Source organism: Belonocnema kinseyi, chromosome 6, assembly GCF_010883055.1.
Source record: "Belonocnema kinseyi isolate 2016_QV_RU_SX_M_011 chromosome 6, B_treatae_v1, whole genome shotgun sequence".
NCBI classification, from domain to species: Eukaryota; Metazoa; Arthropoda; class Insecta; order Hymenoptera; family Cynipidae; genus Belonocnema; species Belonocnema kinseyi.
The window spans coordinates 26,381,685-26,400,666 of record NC_046662.1 but is presented as its reverse complement, the minus strand read 5'-3'; the positions used below and the strand labels follow the sequence as shown (position 1 = coordinate 26,400,666).

Here is an 18,982-nt window from a genome sequence, read left to right as displayed (position 1 = left end):
GTAACTCAGAGTAATCCAGGGTAAGTCAGTTTTAATTCAGAGTAATCCACAGTAATCCACTTGTAACTCAGAGTAATCCAGGGTAAGTCAGTTTTAATTCAGTGTAATCCACAGTAATCCACTTGTAACTCAGAGTAATCCAGGGTAAGTCAGTTTTAATTCAAAGTAATCCACTTGTAACTCAGAGTAATCCAGGGTAAGTCAGTTTTAATTCAGAGTAATCCACAGTAATCCACTTGTAATAAGATACTCCACTTGCAATCAAGAGTTCTCCACTTGTTATCTAGTTCTAATCCGAGTGATCCACTTGTAAATCAGAGTAAGCCAGAGTAATCCACAATAATCGAATTTCAAACCAGGGCAATACACTTATAATGCAGTTAGAATCGATCGTAATCCAGTTCTAATTCGAATTAGCCCCGATTTAATGCGAGGTTAATCAGTTTTAATTTGCGTTAATCCAGTTCTAATCCGCCGTAATCAAGTTGTATTTCGCAGTAATCCAGTTATAATCCTGATAGTCCAATATACCGAGTAATCCACTTGTAAATAGGAGGTCTCCGGGATAAGCAACTTCTAATCAATTGTAATCCAGAGTAATCCACTTGTAATCCAAAGTAATCCACTTGTCATCCAAGTAATACTAAGTGATTCAGGTAATCAAATAATTAAATCATAATCCAGAGTAATCTATGTAATTCGGAGTAGCTTACAGAGGTAATACAAATTGTTTTCAATTATTTTATTGCAATTTTTTTATTGAAAAATAATTTTATTGGCGAAAAGTGTAACCTTTTCTGTTTCGCTTTAAAGTTAATTTAATTTAGTTAAAAGTTCGTGTATTTTGCTGAAAAAACTTTTTCAGGTAAAAAATTATTAATCTTTTTTTGTTAAAAATTGATTATTTTGTTTGAAAATTCAACTCTTTGATAATAAATTAATCTACTTTGTTGGAACGTCAACAACATTGTTTAAAGGTTTTTTTCGTTGATAATTCAACTGTTTTGTCGCGAATTAATTTTCTTGGTTACAAATTTAACTATATTTTTGAGAATTATTTCTTTTGTTACAAATAATTTTGTTAAACTCAAATATTAATTATTCCATTTTTAGTTGAAAATTTAACTACTTGATTCATTCGTTTTTGTTTATTTGACAAAAATTAATTTTTTGTTTTAATCTTATTTATTTATTATAAAAAAAAGTATTTTTTGTTGAACATTGATATTTTTGTTTGAAAATTCATGTTTTTTGGTTGATCATCTGTTTTTAATTTAAAATTAAAATCTATTCTCGTTGAAATATCAACTATTAAAGTTTTCTTTTTGAATTCGTCACTTTTGGTTAAAACTTCATCTAATTTTTAGAAAATTCTACATTTTTTAATTGTTATTTTTTTTTTGGCTTGAAGATTGATTTTAGTTAAAAATACAATTCTGTGTTTGAAAATGTAACAATTTTATAAAAGAATTACTGCTGATTGCCAATTTTTATAGTAGTGATTAGTCGTAGAGCCCTTTACTTACGATAGACAGTTTTAACTTAAATGAGACAGTTGCATATATAAAACATATATAAACAATATATTATTTATATGTAACATATTGTTAATATTGTATATAATACATTAGTCATATATAAAAAATATAAAATGTATATAAGCCTATTTTATTACCAAGTAGATTAGTTATTTAATTTTAGTTGCGCACTTATTCCTTGATACAAAGTTTAAAAAAAATTTTTTTATTAGTCTTTCAGACTGTACTCTCTTTCACCTATCTCTGGTTTCCTCATTTTTTTATTTTTATCGGTTCTTCTCCTAATTTCAAGAAACTTTTCTTTTTCTATTTTTTTTCGGTTACCCAACTGGCAATCCAGCGGAAATCGGAGTAATCCGCAATAATCCACTTGTAATCCAAATATTTCAGGGTAGCTGGATTTAATTACCTAAAATTTGGTGTAATCCCCTTGTCATCTGCTTTAATCCATGTCAATCAACTTGTAATTCAGGTAATTCGAAGTAATTTAGGTAATCGAATTAATGGAATTGTAATCCAAAGTAATCGAGTTAATTCGGAGTAATTTACATAGGCAATCCAAATAATTTTCAATTATTTTCTTGTAAAATTTTTTTTTCTTGAAAATTAATCTTGTCAGTGACAAATGCAACTATTCCATTTTTGGTTCAAAATTGATTTCTTTTTGTTGAAAATGCTTGTGTTTTGTTGAAAATTCAACTATTTGTTGAAAAATTAATATACTTAGTTGAAAATTTATTCTTTCTGTTGCAAAATAAGTTGTTTTTTTTTCAACTTGAATTTTAATTATTTTATTTTTAGTTGAAAATGTAACGTCTTGATTGAGAGTTGAACTTATCCGATAAACATTCTGTTTTTGGATGATAATTCTTGATTTTAGTACAAAATTGTGAAAAATGTAACTATTTTTTTTGTGCATTTTTTTTGTTCTTGTTAGAAAACAAAAATTGAGATATTTCATTAATAGTCGACATATGGGCCTTTCTTAACTGAAAATTCACGTACGTAACTATTCTATTTCCAATAAAAATGTATATTTATTTCACTATTATTACATATTTCGCGTCGAATTAATCTTTTTTGTATACAAGTTTTCTGTCTTGGTTGCAAATTAACTTATTACTTGAAAATTCCACTTTTGAGTTTGAAAAATTAACTGTCAGATGTATTTTTGTGTAAGTTTCCAATTTCCAACTGAAAGGCATAATATTGCACAACACACTCGACTGAGTACTTGCGCATTGCGCCCCTTTAGATGCGAGAGTCGCAACCGTCTCTCGCTCTGCGCGCTGAGAAACTGCTCGGGCCAGCAATTCTAGGAATTACTAAATGGGAGGTTACTAAAACGCGGCTCTAGTGCAATGCTAATTTTTTCCAATTTTAATGGAAATCAAAATATATGTTTTTCTCTAACGAGCCAGAAAGGAGGTAGTTTAGAAATATAATTTTTATTTGTGAATTTATTTATTTCCTAATTTATGTGCATTATATTGTCCATATGAGAAAGAATATTTCATTTTGATCTTAAATGAGTTTTAAAAATAGAGAGACTAAATTTAAAATTGGTAACAGCAAGGAGACCTATGAATACAATTGAGAATCATTTTTATTGCGGCATATACATTTTTTTTAGCAATTTTAGAAAAAATTGATTTTTTAATGGTTTCTTTTTATATTTAAAAAATATATAATAATCTGAATAGATTGGTTCCAATCATTTCAGAAAAAAAATTACTTCCTAATTCTGAATTAGTAGAAAACTACTAATTGACAGTAGTTTTCTACTAATTAAAATAGCGTCGACTCGCTTACTGGTAATTAGTACAAATCTACTAATTCAATGCGTAAGAATTACCGCCTTAATAAATTAGTAACTATATCTGCCAAAGGGATTGGTAATGCTGCTACTACTACAACTAAATGAATTGGTAAATGTATTACTAGTAACTATTTTATATGGTAGTTGTAAATAAATTTAAAAACTGGTTTTTACAATGAAAAGAATTTTAATGAAATCGAATAATAAATTATTAAGTACATGCAAGACAGGAATCCTATCTTTTTGAATAATTTAGAATCTTTATGACAGAAAGAGATAGAGAAAATCGATCTCATTCTCTCTCTTTGCCAATCTGAATCCATGTCAATCTTTTTGAATTTCCGCTTCTTAAAAAATATAGACGTGATTTTAGATTAAAAAAGAGATAGAAGAAGTTGGAGGTTAATAGAGGTAGGATAGGATGAGATAAAGAAGAGGGTATTGAAAAAGATAAACGTGAATTAAGATTGGCAAAGAGATAGAAAAAGATAGACGTTCATAGATGCAGGATAGGATAGAGAAGAGAAGCGATTAAAAAAGATAGATGGGTATTTAGATTGATAGAGAGAAAGAAAAATATTAACAAGGATAGATAAAGGATATGATATGATAAAAAGGTGAGATTGCGCAAGACGGGCGAAAATCTAGATTAACCGAGATATAAAAAAAAATTGGCGTGGTTAGATAAAGCATAGGATGAGATAGAGGAAAGAGGATTGAAAATGATAGAAGTGAATTAAGATTGACAAAAGATAGAAATATATTGACATAGATGGATGTATGATAAGATGAATTAGAGAAGAGGAGATTGAAAAAGATAGACAAGAATTAATATTTACACATATAAAAAAGGACTGACAAGAATACGTAAAAGATAGAGTTAACGGAACAGAGGATTGAAAAAAATAAGCATGAAATTAGATTGACAAATAGATAGAAAAAGATAGATGTTGATAGAGGTAGGATAAGAAGAGATAAAGAAGAGGAGATTTCAGAAGATAGACGTAAATTTAGATGATCGAGAGATATAAAAAAATTGACGTGGATGGCAAAAGAATAGTATAAGATAGAGCAGAGGGTATTGAAAAAGATAAACATGGATTTAGATTGACAAAGAAATAGAAAAATATAGATGAGAATTCATAGTAAAAGAGGGAAAGGCTTTTTTTCATCTCCTCTTCTCTATCTCATCCTATACTAATTCTACCAACTACTATCTTTTTCTATCTCTTTTTCACTCTTAATTTATGTCTATCTTTATCAGTTTACCTTTATCTCTAGCTTACCCTCTATTTTGTCTATCCAACTCCATCTTTTTCTGTTTCTGTTTATGTAATTTCCCGTTTTTCTTTTTCTATCTTTTTGACCATCAAATTCAGGTTTGTCTTTTCTTATCTCCCGTACTCTATATTATTCTGTCCTTATCTATCCACATCAATATTTCTATATATCTCGGTTAAATTAAATTTCCCTCTATTTTTTTGATCTCCTCTTCTCTATCTCATCCTATACTACATTTGTCAACCACAATCTTTTTCTATCTATTAGTCAATCTAAATTCACGTCTATATTTTTCATTCCCCTATTCTCTATCTTATCCTATCTTTTATCTATTCATGTCAATCTTTTTCCATCTCTGTAAATCTTAATCTAAATTTCCGTCTGTCTTTCTCAAGCACTTCTTCTCTATCTCATCCTATCATTTATCATTTCATGTCAATATTTTCTATTGCTATAAATCTTAATTTCTCTCTATCTTTTAAAATATCCACCTTCGTATCTCATCGTGTCATAGCTCTATCAACGTTTATATTTTTTCAACTTTTTCAATCTTAATTTGTGCCTATCTTTTTCAATCTCTGCTTCTCTATCCCATCATATGATGTTATCTATTCTTGTGAATCTTTTTCTATATCTGTTAATCTAAATTCCTTTCTATATTTTTTAATCCCCTTCTCTCTATCTCATCCTATTTTTTATTTATTCATTTCAATCTTTTGCTGTCAATGTAAATCTTAATTCCCGTCTATAATTTTGTATCTATTTGTCAATCTAAATTCACGTCTATCTCTTTTCAATCTCCTGTTCTCTATATCATTCTGTCCTTTATCTATCCACGTCAATATTTCTATATGTCTCGGTTAATTCAAATTTCCATCTATTTTTTCGATTTCCTCTTCTCTATCTCATCTTATAATTTTTCTATTCATGACAATCTTTTTCTATTCATTCGTCAATCTAAATTCACGTCTATATTTTTCAATCCCTTCTTCTCTATCTCATCCTATCTTTTATCTATTTATGTTAGTCTTTTTCAATCTCTGTAAATATTAATTCTTTTCTATTTTTTTTAATATCCTTTTCTCTACCTCATCTTATACAATTATCTACGAAACTCTTTCTTTTTGTATCACTTTGTCAATCTGAATTTATTATATGTCTATATTTTTCAATCCCGTCTCTTCTATCGTATCCCATCATTTGCCTATTCTTGTCAGTCTTTTTCTATCTTTGGGAATCTAAATTTTCGTCTATCTTTCCGTCTATGTTTTAAAATATCCACCTTATTATCTTATCGCGTCATAGCTCTATCAAAGTTTATATTTTTTCAATTTTTTCAATCTAAATGTATGCTTATCTTTTTCAATCCCTGCTTCTCTATCGCATCCTTTCATGTTATCTATTCTTGTTACATTTTTGAATCCCCTCTTATTTATCTCATCCCATCATTTCTCAATTCATGTCAATCTTTTTCTTTCTCTATTAATCTTAATTCTCCTCTATCTTTTAAAATATCCACCTTCGTATCTCGTCGCGTCATACATCTATCAACGTTTATATTTTTTTAATCCTTTCAATCTAAATTTACGCCTATCTTTTTTAATCCCTGCTTCTTTATCGCATCCTATCATGTTATCTATTCTTGTGAATCTTTTTCTATCTCTTTTGATATAAATTCCTTTCTATTTTTTTTAATCTCCTCTTCCATACCTCATCTTATCTTTTATCTATTCATATCTATCTTTTTCCATCTCTATAAACCCTAATCATTGTCTATGATTGGGGATATCCACTAATTTCTATCTCTTTCAGTCATTCTACTGTCAGCATGGACTAATATCAGTGATCAAAATTATTTACCGTGTAATAAATTAAAGACAGAATGCACTTATTCGCAAACGAAAAATCGCGAGAGGAGCGAGAGTCACGGCGTCATGGCATCAGCAGCGTACACACGCCTGCGCTGTACGTTAGACGCCATTTTCTTTCAGCGGTATATTTAAAATACATTTGAGCTTATACTTGATATTTTTTGTTTTCAAAAAACCATATTAGTGCCACTTTTTTCAAGACACATTTTATTGCACTTTTTTAAAAACACATTTTATAGACTACAAAATTGTCGAAACTTCCATGGCACATTTTTCAAAGAAAGATTGTGTTTTTTAACTTGTTTAAAATTGCGAGATGCGTTAAAACTAATAGTGCCATTCGATTTAACTATTTGAAATTAGTGTTTTTATTTGAAAAATGCTTTATTACTTTTTACAATTTATTAAAATTCTAATGACAAAAATACAATTTTATTTATTTTTTTAATACAATTACTAATTTAGTAGCCAAACACGATGTCACTAATTTCTTTAGTAAAATTTCTACTAATTCGGATTGAGAGAGTAAAGTTAATGTTGGAAAATGAGACTGGAGTCGAATTTTCTCTTTATAGCGTTTTCCGTTCGATGTTGGGGTAGAGAGGGAAAATGAGCCTTTTGTTTCTCTCTCTACCCTAAATTTGAAGGGGTTGGAGAGAGCTCAATATAAAGCACGAAAGTGGTTCTGGGTGCATGCGCCCTATGTCTAGCTCAAGGTTTTCAAGCCTACTCTGAGTTTTGGGGGACAACACTTACATACAGAGAATCGTCTATAGGCTTCTAGTTGAATTGTATTTGATGGTCGCGCATTCTCGGCTAATGAAAAATAGTACTGCATTATGTTCATTTTATTTTATTGTCATTATTTACTATTTATTATTTGCTATTGATCACAGGGTATATAAAGGCCATAAATATTTTCATTTAATTCTATTTTTAGTTTTTATATTCTCTTTTTCAGGACTATGAAATCTTCAGACTTGCTAAGTAATAAGAGGGTGACTGCAGCGTAGTGGAAGGTATCGGGAATTTACTGTTTCTAATCCACTAGAGCCAACAATTGCTGATCGATTTTGATGGGTTTTTTTTAAATGCGCAGGACTTTTTTTAAATCTCTTTGAAATTTTTAGGAGATCTTGAGGGTTTCTTGGAATCTTTTAAAATACCATAAAATATTTCAAGTCCTTTAAAATATTTGGAATTTTTTTTTTAATTTTAATAGGTTCTTGAAAATTCCTTGGAATTTACAAAAAAGTCGAAATCATTGGGAATCACTTTAAAATTCTTAAAAGCTTTTACAAATTTCTTGGAATCTTTTAAAATACCCTGAAAATATTTCTAATCCTTTAAAATCTTAAATTTTTAAAAAATTTTACGAGGCTCTAAAAAATGCCTTGGAATTTGAAAAAAAACCTAATTTATTTCCAATCTTTTAAAATCTTTTGAAATCTCTTGAATTCTTATAAAGTGCTTGACAATTCTTTTGGAATTTTGAAAGATACCCTAAAATCTTTAAAATTCTTTGAAATAATTTGAAATCCCTTTAAAAATTTGTAAAGCTCTTGAAAATTATTTCAAATCCTTTAAAATCTTTTGAAATGTCTTGAATTTTTACAAAACTCTTGACAATTCTTTTGGAATTTTTAAAAATGCCCTAAAATCTTTTTAACTTCTAAAAACTATTTGAAATCCCTATAGAATTTCTAAAAGCTTTTGCAAATTTCTTTGAATTTTTTAAAATACCCTTCATTCATTCTATCCGTTTAAAATCTTTTTAAATTTTTTGAAAATTTTATGAGGCTCTCAAAAATGCCTTGGAATTTGGAAAAAAAGCTAAATTATTTCAAATCTTTAAAATATTTTGAAATTTCTCGAATAAACCTCTGACCGGTTTTTGAGAATTTTTAAAGATAACCTAAATACTTTGAAATTCTTTGAAATAATTGAAAATACCTTTAAAATCTTTGAAAGCTCTTGTTCATTTCTTGGAATCTTTTAAAATATGCTAAAATATTTTAAATCTTAACATTTTTTTTTAAATGTCTTGAATTGTTATAAAGCTTTTAACAATTCATTTGGAATTTTCAAAGATATCCTAAAATCTTTAAAATTCTTCGAAATAATTTGAAATTCCTTTAAAATTTTTAAAAGCTCTTGAAAAATTCTTGGAATCTTTTAAAATAGCCTAAAACACTAAAAATCCTTTAAAATCTTTTGACATGTCTTTAAAATCGAATGAGGCCCTGAAAAATGCCTTGGAATTTAAAGAAAAAAAAACCTAAATTATTTCAAATCTTTTAAAATATTTTGAAATTTCTTGAATAAAGCTCTGACAAATTTTTCAGAATTTTTAAGGATAACCTGAAATCTTTTAAATTCTTTGAAATAATTTGAAATCCCTTTACAATTTTGGAAAGCTCTTGTTCATTTCTTGGAATCTTTTAAAATATTCTAAAATATTGTAAATCCTTGAAAATATTTTTAAAAGTCTTGAATTCTTCTAAAGCTCTTAACAATTCTTTTGAAATTTTTAAAGATATCCTAAAATTTTTTTTAATTCTTTGAAATAATTTGAAATTCCTTTAAAACTTTTAAAAGAAAGCTCTTGAAAAATTCCTGGAATCTTTTAAAATAGCCTAAAATGCTTAAAATCCAATAAAAACTTTTAAAATATCATTAAAATTTAATGAGGTTCTGGAAAATTCCTTGGAATTTGAAAAAAACCTAAATTATTTCAAATCTTTTTAAATATTTTGAAATCTCTTTAATTCTCATAAAGTTCTTGACAATTCTTTTGGAATTTTTAAAGATACCCTAAATCTTTAAAATTCTTTGAAATAATATGAAATCCATTTAAAAATTAAAATCTCTTAAAATTTTCTTGGAATTTTTTTAAATATCCTAAAATACTTCAAATCCTTTAAAGTCTTTTTAAATTATTATAATTTCATGAGGCTCCTAAAAATTCATTGGAATTTAAAAAAAAAAACCCTAAATTATTTCAAATCTTTTTAAATCTTTTGAAATTTCTTAAATTCTCATAAAGCTCTTAAAAGCCTTTGCGAATTTCTTGGAATCTTTTAAAATACCCTACGATATTTCTAATCCTTTGAAATCTATTAAAATTTTTTTAATTTTATAAGGCTCTTAAAAATAATTCGAATTTAAAAGAAAACCAGAAATTATTTGAAATCCTTTAAAATTATTTGAAATCCCTAGAAAATATTAAAAGCTTTTGCAAATTTCTTGGAATCTTTTAAAATACCCTAAAATATTTCAAATCCTTTAAAATATTTTTAAGTTTGTTTAATTTTTTTGAGGCTCTCAAAAATTCCTTGGAATTTCAAAGAAAACCTTAAATTATTTTAAATAATTTTAAATTCTTTATGTTTTGAATTTTTACAAAGCTCATGACAATTCTTTTGTAATTTTTTAATTAACCCTCAAATATTTTAAATTCTATAAAATCATTTTAAATCTCTTTAAAATTTGTAAAAGCTTTTGCCCATTTCTTGGAATCTTTTAAAATACTCTACCATATTTCTAACCCTTTAAAATCTTTTTAATTTCATTTTTTTTTTATTTTACGAGTCTTTGGAAAATGCCTTGAAATTTGAAGAAAAAAAAATTATTTTTAATCTTTTAAAATATTTTGAAATTTCTTGAATTCTTATATAGCTCTGGACAATTTTTGAGAATTTTCAAAGACACCTTAAATCTTGAAAATTCTTTAAAATCATTTGAAATCCCTTGAAAAATTTAAAAGCTCTTAAAAGTTTCTTGGAATTTTTTAAAATATGCTAAAATACTTCAAATACTTTAAAATCTTTTCAAATCATTATAATTTTATGAGGATCTTAAAAATTTCTTGGAATTAAAAGAAAATCTAAATTATTTAAAATCTTTTAAAATCTTTTAAAATCTTTTGAAATCTCTTGAATTCTTATAAAGTTCTTGACAATTCTTTTGGAATTTTCAAAGATACCTTAAAATCTTTAAAATCCTTCGAAATCACTTTAAATTTCTGAAACCTGTTAAAAATATCATAATATATTTCAAATCCTTCAAAATATTTTGAAATGTTTTTAAATTTTATGCGGCTTTTAAAAATTCCAAGGAATTAGAAAAAAACCCCAATCCTTTCAAATCCTTTAAAATCTTTTGAAATGCCTTGAATTTTTCTTGAGCTTTCAAAAATTGCTTGGGAATTTATTTAAATACCCTAAAATCCTTAAAATCCTATAACATATTTTTAAATTCCTTTAAAACTTTTAAAAGCTCTTGAAAATTTCTTAGAATCTTTTAAAAGATCCTGAAATATTTTAAATCTTTTGCAATCATTTTAATGAAGAAAAGTGACTTTTTTGGATTTGATTAGACTAACATTAATTTTTTAAAAGTTGAAAAATATTTTACGTCGAACTTAATTAGTTTAAGTTCGAACAGAAAACCATTATTTTATATTTTTAAGAAAAACGTTTTTTACTCATAATTTTTGGATATTTGGTCATTTTTAGTGATTTTTAAACTGCTATTACCAATCAAAAAATGTTACATATAAAAATTAAATTAAGCGATTTTAAAGGATTACAAGGAATTTTCAATCAATTTCAATAAATTGAAGGGAATTAAAATGAATATATGTTATTTTAAAAGATTCCAAGTAATTTTTTATTTTAAGTTATTTTTAAGATTTTGGTATATTTTTAAGGTTTTGATATAATTTTAAATATTCCAAAGAATTTTCAAAGGATTTCAATCAATCTAAAGGATGTCAAAGATCTTGGAGTTATCAAGGAATTCCACAAAGTTTGCAATCCATTTCAAGTTCCCAAATATAATAAGAATCCAATTTTTTTCTTCAAAATATAAAATAATGTTGTGTTATTCGTACTTAAACTAAATAATTTTCAGATAAAACATTTTTCAACTTTTTCAAAATAAACGTTAGTCCCATAAAATCCCATAGAGGTCACTTTTTTTATTAAAAGGATTTGATTAAGAAGATTTTAGAGGATTGGAAATATTTCAGGATCTTTCAAAAAAATCTAAGAAATTTTCAAGAACTTTTCAAATTTTAAAAGATTCCAAATCATTTTTAATTTTTAATTATTTTTAAAATTTCATGATATATCCTGATTTTTTCAAGGAATTACCAAGATATTTTAATCAATCAAAGGCATTAAGATTATTTTAAAAGATTCCAAGGAATTTTCAATTGCTGGAATTTCAAAATATTTTAGTGGATTTAAAAAAAATTAAAGTTATTTTAATTTGTAAATTGTTTTAAAGATTTAGGGCATTCTTAAATATTATTCCAATAAATTCTTAGTAATATTCAATCAATTGAAGGGAACTTAAAGGATTTGAAGGTCTTACTAAAGATTTCAAGAAATTTCCTAAATTTAAAAATTTTTAAAGTTTTGAAAATATTTCAATAATTTTAAAGAATTTCAAAGGATACTTAAGATCTTGGAGTTTTCAAATAATACAAAGGAATTTTCAATCTATTCAAATAATTTGATGTAATTTCAAAGTATTTTAGGTTATTTCAAAAGATTTAAAGTAATGTTTAATTTTTACATTATTTTAAAGGTTTTTGGGGTATTTAAAAATATTCCAAGGAATTTTAAATAGATTTTAATCAATTGTAGGGATATCAAGGAACTTAGTTTTTTAAGGATTCTAAGGAATTTTTAATCGCTTTCCATAAACTGAAGGGACTCAAAAGGATTTTTGGGTATTTTAAATGATAACAAGTATTTTTCAATTTTAAATTATTTTAAGAATTGTAGGGCCTTTTCAAATATTCCAAAGAGTTCTTATTACATTTTAATTAACTGCAAGGATTTCAAAGATCTTGGGGGGGTTTAAAAGATTCCGAAAAATTTCCAATCGTTTTTGAATTTGTCTAATGAGTCTGAGAACTGTAACTTGAAAATTATAAAAAAATTCTTACTGCATAGAAGAATTCTTTTTACATTCTCATCCTAATGAGAAGGTATTGGTTGTATTTAAAATTTCAACTTGTCGGTTTTTATCTCATCTCCACGTTTTGAGACCCCTGAGCATCAAAAAACGATTTTTATGAAGGTGTCTGTTTGTCTGTCCGTCTGTCTGTAGTCTGTATTCTGTAGGCATGATAATTTTCGAAAGATTGATCAAATTGGATTCTGCTTTGGCATACTTTTTTAAGGCCTAAAAAGAAAGAACAAGTTCGTAAACCAGCTATTTTGGATGAAAATTCAAAAAGTGAGCGCATTTTCAAAATTTTTAAGACCATTTTTTTCAGGATTAAAAAATTCTATGTACAGTTGTTCATAGTACTCGAGAATTCGAATAATTTATTATAGTGACTTGTTTAGATAAAAAGAAAATGATCAGAGTTACAAGATTTTCAAAATCCAAAAAACAAACTAATATCATAAAAATCATAAAAACTTTTTAAATTTTGTCCAAAAGTTGAAAATTCAACTTTAGATTGTACAAGAAATAATGAAGAATAAAAATTCTAATTTGCGGTCAAACTATGCAAGATACGAAAAAAATAAATAAACTAAAATTTGTCGCTCTGGAAAGATCTACAAATCTGTTATTAACCACTTTTCGATAGGATGCGTAGTTTTTGTTTTTAGTCTTAAAAACATTAAAAATGAAAAAATTAAATTTTTGGACTAACGACACAAGCTATAAAAAAATAATAATAATGAGACAAAACTTGGTTTTCCAAAAAAGAGCTAGGAATTTTTAATTAATTATGATTGTTTTATAGAATACGCAGTTTTTGTTTTATTCGTAAAAAGCAATGAAAATTGCTAAGTTTCAGACAAACGATACAAGCTATGAAAAAAAATAAAAAGACCCATTCAAATTTTTCATAAATAATTTTTGATGGGAGACCTAGTTTTTACTTTAATTTTAAAAATAAGATTCAAAATGAGAAAATTAATTTTTTTTAAATGACACAAGGTACGAACTAAAGTTAACAGACAAATGTTATTCACTCAGAAAGATCTATAAATGTGTTATGAATCATTTTTAAACAAAAGTCCTTGAAACAAAAAAAACTACAAGTTTGTTTTAAACTCTAGTTATAAAAATTTATAAAAATAAAAAATATATACATTAAATTAAAAAAATTAAATTTATTGAAAAATAATATAAGTTGCAATCAAATGTTTCATAATAAATTTTATTTTATAAGAATGTACATTTTTTAATGACAATACATTTCAAAATGATCAAGTTACGAAATTAGGCCCTCTGCAAATTTATTTATAAATTCCAACTTTATCAAGTCGCCCAACTATAAATTTTGATATTACACAATTTCACAGATTTTTTAATTATGAAAAAGTGACTTTTATATTTAACTAGATTTTTTTATAATTCGCGCGAACTTGGAATTTTTTAGAGATTTTCAAACTGCTATTACCAAGCAAAAAATGCTCGTAAAAAAATTAAATCACAACTAAAACTTTATGAACAAATTTTAAAAGTCACAAAAGGAAAAAAATTGAAGATGTTACTTTTTGGAAAATTACTTTTAATTTTTTTACGCCACCCTAAGATATATTGTACAAAAAGTATTTTTTTAAATGCTGTAAATATTATTATTGTATATTATTATATATTCTTATAAAAAATAATCTTAATAGAGTATGCGAATTTCCAATTTTGATTTGTATATAAAAAAGTTGTAAAATAATGTATAAAGATTATACTAATCTAATTTTTTTTTAATTTTTAGGCTGCAATTCTGCAGTGCTTCCAAGTGTTAGACAAAGAATCTCTTTGGAATTTTATTCGATCCGCTATAAAATGGTCCCAGGCAGAGTAGAATTCTATCATTTCAGGGAAGAGTTTGAAGCCGACACTGAAATTTAATTTTTATAAGTATTTTGATTTCATTTTGAAAATTTACATGCTGGATTTTCTTAAATAAGTCAAGCTAAATTTTGATTTAAAATGGGACATTTTACTATTTTTCGGGACGAATGAAAAATCCCAAAAAATTCTCGACACTAAAATTCTGGAATTTTTTAGAAATTTTATTATTCGGAAGTTTCACAGTTTTGGGAATTTTCTTTTTTGTGATTTTCAGTCGTCCCGAAAATTAGTTACATTTTCCATAAAAAAAATTTAAAATATAAAAAATTTTCTTATTAAGGATACAAATTTTCAAAAACTTACAAATGTGATGGCATCGGTAAAGATTTTTTTCCATTTTGAACTTCTTTCAAAATCTGGTCGTGTTTTTGCTTCAGTTCATCCCAATTTACTTCTCGCCCTTGATTACAAATAAAAGATCGAATTTTACAAAAGATTTTTTCTCTCTCATATAAATGTTCATAATCTTTTTTGGGAAGCATTTCAACCTTCCCTTCAATCCTGACCTTAAAATTGAAATAAAAAAAGGAAAAATTTGGAAATTCGAAAAAATAAAATAAACAATTTTGTACTCACTTGTCTGCTCATGTGATTATTTTTTTCATTAATGTAACACCATAAAAAACTCATGGCAGCAGAAGGTACATCTGCCTAGAATTTTTTTTAAAATAATTTTTAAGTTTATCATTAGCAAATTACTCAAAATTAAAATTTATTAAATTTTTAGTTAAAAATGTTTATTAAATTTAAGTTCAATTTAAATTTACCAAGTCTTGTGCTTTTTGACTACGGTTATCTGTCACTATAACGAGCCCATCTTCGTCAAGTTGTCGAAGAAAAACGTGCCTTGCACTAACTTTTAAATCTCTGTAAAAATTTACAAAAAGAAAATATATTTGAAAATGAAATTTTGAGATACATCAAAAGGTTCTAAAGATTTTTTATTAGTTATTCAGGGCATTTGAAAAGATTTCATATAATTACTAATTACAAATTATTTTAAAGAATTTAGTGTATTTTCACATTTGCCAAGAAATTTTTAATCGATTTTAGTTAATAGAAGGATTTTTAGAAGGTTGAAAATATTTTAGGATATTTTTGGAAGTGAAAGCTTTTTTAGGCGTCTCCTTTTTGTGGGACGATTACCAATTTTTCTAAAGATTTCTCTTCGATATCCCCACTACTGCCACGCGAACAAAAATCTGTACATGCTTTCTCTATTCACTCCCTTGAAATTCGACTTCCGAAAAATTCATGATGATTCCTCACGACAAATTCTTCTGCGTTATGGCCCCACTGCCACACACTGGTTTAAAAAAGAAAGTTTTCCAGTAATTTCAAGTCATTTTGGGGTATTTTAAATGTTTCTAAAGATTTCTTATGGGTTATTCCGGCTTTTTAAAAAGATTTCAAGTAACTTTTAATTTGTAATTATTTTAAAGATTTGAGTGTATTTTTAAATATTCCAAGGAATTATTAATAGATTACAATCAGCTGAAGGGATTTTAAAGGATTTCAAAGATCTTGAGAGAGAAGGTAAAGGATTTCAAGGAACCTTCAATTGTTTTAATTATTTGAAAAGATTTAAAAAGGACTCTAGGTATTTAAAAAGATTCCAACCCCTTTTTAATTTTCATATTATTTTAAAGATTGTAGGGTATTTTGAAATATTCCAATGGATTTTAAATAGATTTCAATAAACTGAAGCGATTTTAAAGGATTTCAAAGATCTGGAGGGGGGGGGGGGTGAAGGATTTCAAGGAATCTTTCATTCATTTAATTTATTTGAAAAGATATAAAAGGATTCTTATTATTAAAAAGATTCCAAACCATCTTCATTTCCAAATTATTTTAAAGATTTTAGGGTGTTTTTAAATATTCCAACGAATTTTCAATGGATTTGAACCAACTGAAGGGATTTTAAAGAACTTCAAAGATCTTGAGAGAGGAGGTAAAGGATTTCAAGGAATATTTGTTTTAATTAATTTAAAAAGATATAAAATGATTCTAGATATTTTAAAAGATTCCGTAACATTTTCATTTTCATGTTATTTTAAATATTGTAGGGTATTTTGAAATATTCCAAAGAATTTTCAATAGATTTCAATAAACTGTAGCGATTTTTAAGGATTTAAGAGATCTTTAGGGGGGGGGGCGTGAAGGATTCCAAGGAATCTTTAATTCATTTAATTCATTCATTTGAAAAGATATAAAAGGATTCTAAGTATTAAAAAGATTCCAAACCATCTTTATTTCCAAATTATTTTAAAGATTTTAGGGTATTTTAAAATATTCCGAGGAATTTTAAATAGATTTCAACGATTTTAATAAACTGAATACATTTGAATAAATTGAAAGCCTTTACTAGGATTTCAAAGAGCTTGGGAGGTTTCAAAGGATTTTAGGAAGTTTTCAAACGATTTAAATAATTTAGAGGAAATTGAAAGGATTCTAGGAAATTTAAAAAGATTCCAAATAATTTGGAGGCAATTGAAAGGATTCTAGGACATTTAAAAAGATCCCAAATAATTTTTAATTTCAAATACTTTTCAAGATTTTAGGGTATTTTTAAATATTCTAAGGAATTTCCAAAAGATTTGAAGGGATTAAACTGGATTCTAGGATATTTAAAAAGATTTCAAATAATTTTTAATTTCAAATTAGATTAAAAATTTTAGGGCATTTTGAAATATTCCAAGGAATTTACAATACATTTGAATAAATTGAAAGCCATTAAAAGGATTTAAAAGATCTTTGGAGATTTTAAAGGGTTTCGAGTAATTTCCAAACGATTTCAATAATTTGGAAGAATTTTAAAGAATTTCAAAAATCATGGGGGGGGGGGTAAAGGAATCCAAGAAATTGATAATCGATTTTAATAATTTGAAGGGATTTAAAAGGATTCTATGATATTTAAAAAGATTTCAATTTATTAAAATTTTTTAATTATTTTAAAGATTTTAGGGTAATTTGAAATATTCCAAAGAATTTCCTAAAAATGTCAATCAGTTGAAAGGATTTCAAAGATCTTGGGGGGTTTTTAAAGGATTCCAAGGAATTTTTTATCGATTTTAACCATTTGAAAGGATTAAACTGTATTTTAGGATATTTAAAAAGATTCCAAATAATTTTAAATTTCAAATTAATTTTAAGAGTTTGAAGGTTTATAAGAAATCTTTAACCGATTTCAATAATTTCAAAGGACTTCAAATGATTCTAGGGCATTTAAAAAGATTCCAAGTTATTTTTAAGAGTTTAGGGTATTTTCAAGTATTCAAAAGAATTTTCTAAATATTTCAATCAATCAAAAGGATTTCAATGATCTTAGGGGGTTTTAATGCATTTCAAGAAATTTCGAATCTCTTTGAATAATTGGAAGGGATTTAATAGGATTCTAGGGTATGTAAAAAGATGACAAATAATGTTAAATTTTAAATTATTTTCAAGATGTTAGGGTATTTTCAAATATAACAAGGAATTTCCATTAGATTTCAATCAATTGAAAGTATTTTCACGGGTTTTAAAGATATTTATGGGGTTTGAAGTATTCCAAGAAATTGTCGATTGATTTTAATAATTTGAAGGGGTTAAAAAGGATTCTAGGCTATTTAAAAAGATTCCAAATAATAGTCAATTTCAAATTATTTGTAATATTTTAGGGTATTTTTAAATATTCAAAGGAATTTCTAAAAGATTTTAATAATATAAAGGGATTAAAAAGGATTCTAGGGCATTTAAAAAGATTCCAAATTATTTTTAATTTAAAATTATTTTTAAGAGTTTAGGGTATTTTCAAATATTCCAAAGAATTTTCTAAATATTTCAATCAATCAAAAGATATTTCAATGATCTTAGGGGGTTTTAAAGCATTTCAAGAAATTTCAAATCGCTTTGAATAATTGGAAGGGATATAATAGGATTCTAGGGTATGTAAAAAGACGACAAATAATGCTAAATTTTTTATTATTTTCAAGATGTTAGGGTCTTTTCAAATATTACAAGGAATTTTCATTAGATTTCAATCAATTGAAAGTATTTTCACGGGTTTTAAAGATATTTATGGGGTTTGAAGTATTCCAAGAAATTGTCGATTGATTTTAATAATTTGAAGGGGTTAAAAAGGATTCTAGGTTATTTAAAAAGATTCCAAATAATTGTCAGTTTCAAATTATTTTTAATATTTTAGGTTATTTTTAAACATGATTTTAATATGGATTTAAAAGGATTGTAGGGCATTTACAAGTATTTCAAGCAATTTCAAATTATTTTTAATATTTTAGGGTATTTTTAAATATTCCGAGGAATTTTTAATCGATTTCCATCAATTGAATAGATTTAAAAGGATTTTAGAGTATTTAAAAAATTTTCATGTAATTTTCAATTGTTTTTTAATCAGTGGAAGGGATTCCAAAGGATTTAAAAAAGTTTAATTTTTTTAATGCAATTTTGAAAGAGAAAGTAGGGGAAGTGAGTTGTAAGGAAGCGAGGGGAAATGATGGTGGTAAAGCAGGGGAAGAGAAGAGACATTAAGAGAAGGGGAAGTGTGGGAAGTGAGGGGGAACTAATAGTAAAAGGAAGGGGGA

General features: G+C 26.0%; 1 protein-coding gene across 2 annotated transcripts in view; it reads right to left on the bottom strand.

Annotated features, from left to right (window-relative positions):
• Positions 1-14,088: 14,088 nt before the first annotated feature.
• The window catches only part of LOC117174707 (pyridoxine/pyridoxamine 5'-phosphate oxidase-like), a 13,205-nt gene continuing 8,311 nt past the window's right edge, over positions 14,089-18,982 (bottom strand). For both annotated transcript variants that reach the window (XM_033364015.1, XM_033364014.1), the window contains exons 3-6: positions 15,167-15,266; positions 14,976-15,050; positions 14,703-14,905; positions 14,089-14,385 (exon numbers count right to left, since the gene is read on the bottom strand). In XM_033364015.1, coding sequence (XP_033219906.1) covers positions 14,256-14,385; positions 14,703-14,905; positions 14,976-15,050; positions 15,167-15,266 — 508 coding nt within the window. In that variant the 3' untranslated portion in view covers positions 14,089-14,255. The remainder of the gene's footprint in view (positions 14,386-14,702; positions 14,906-14,975; positions 15,051-15,166; positions 15,267-18,982) is intronic.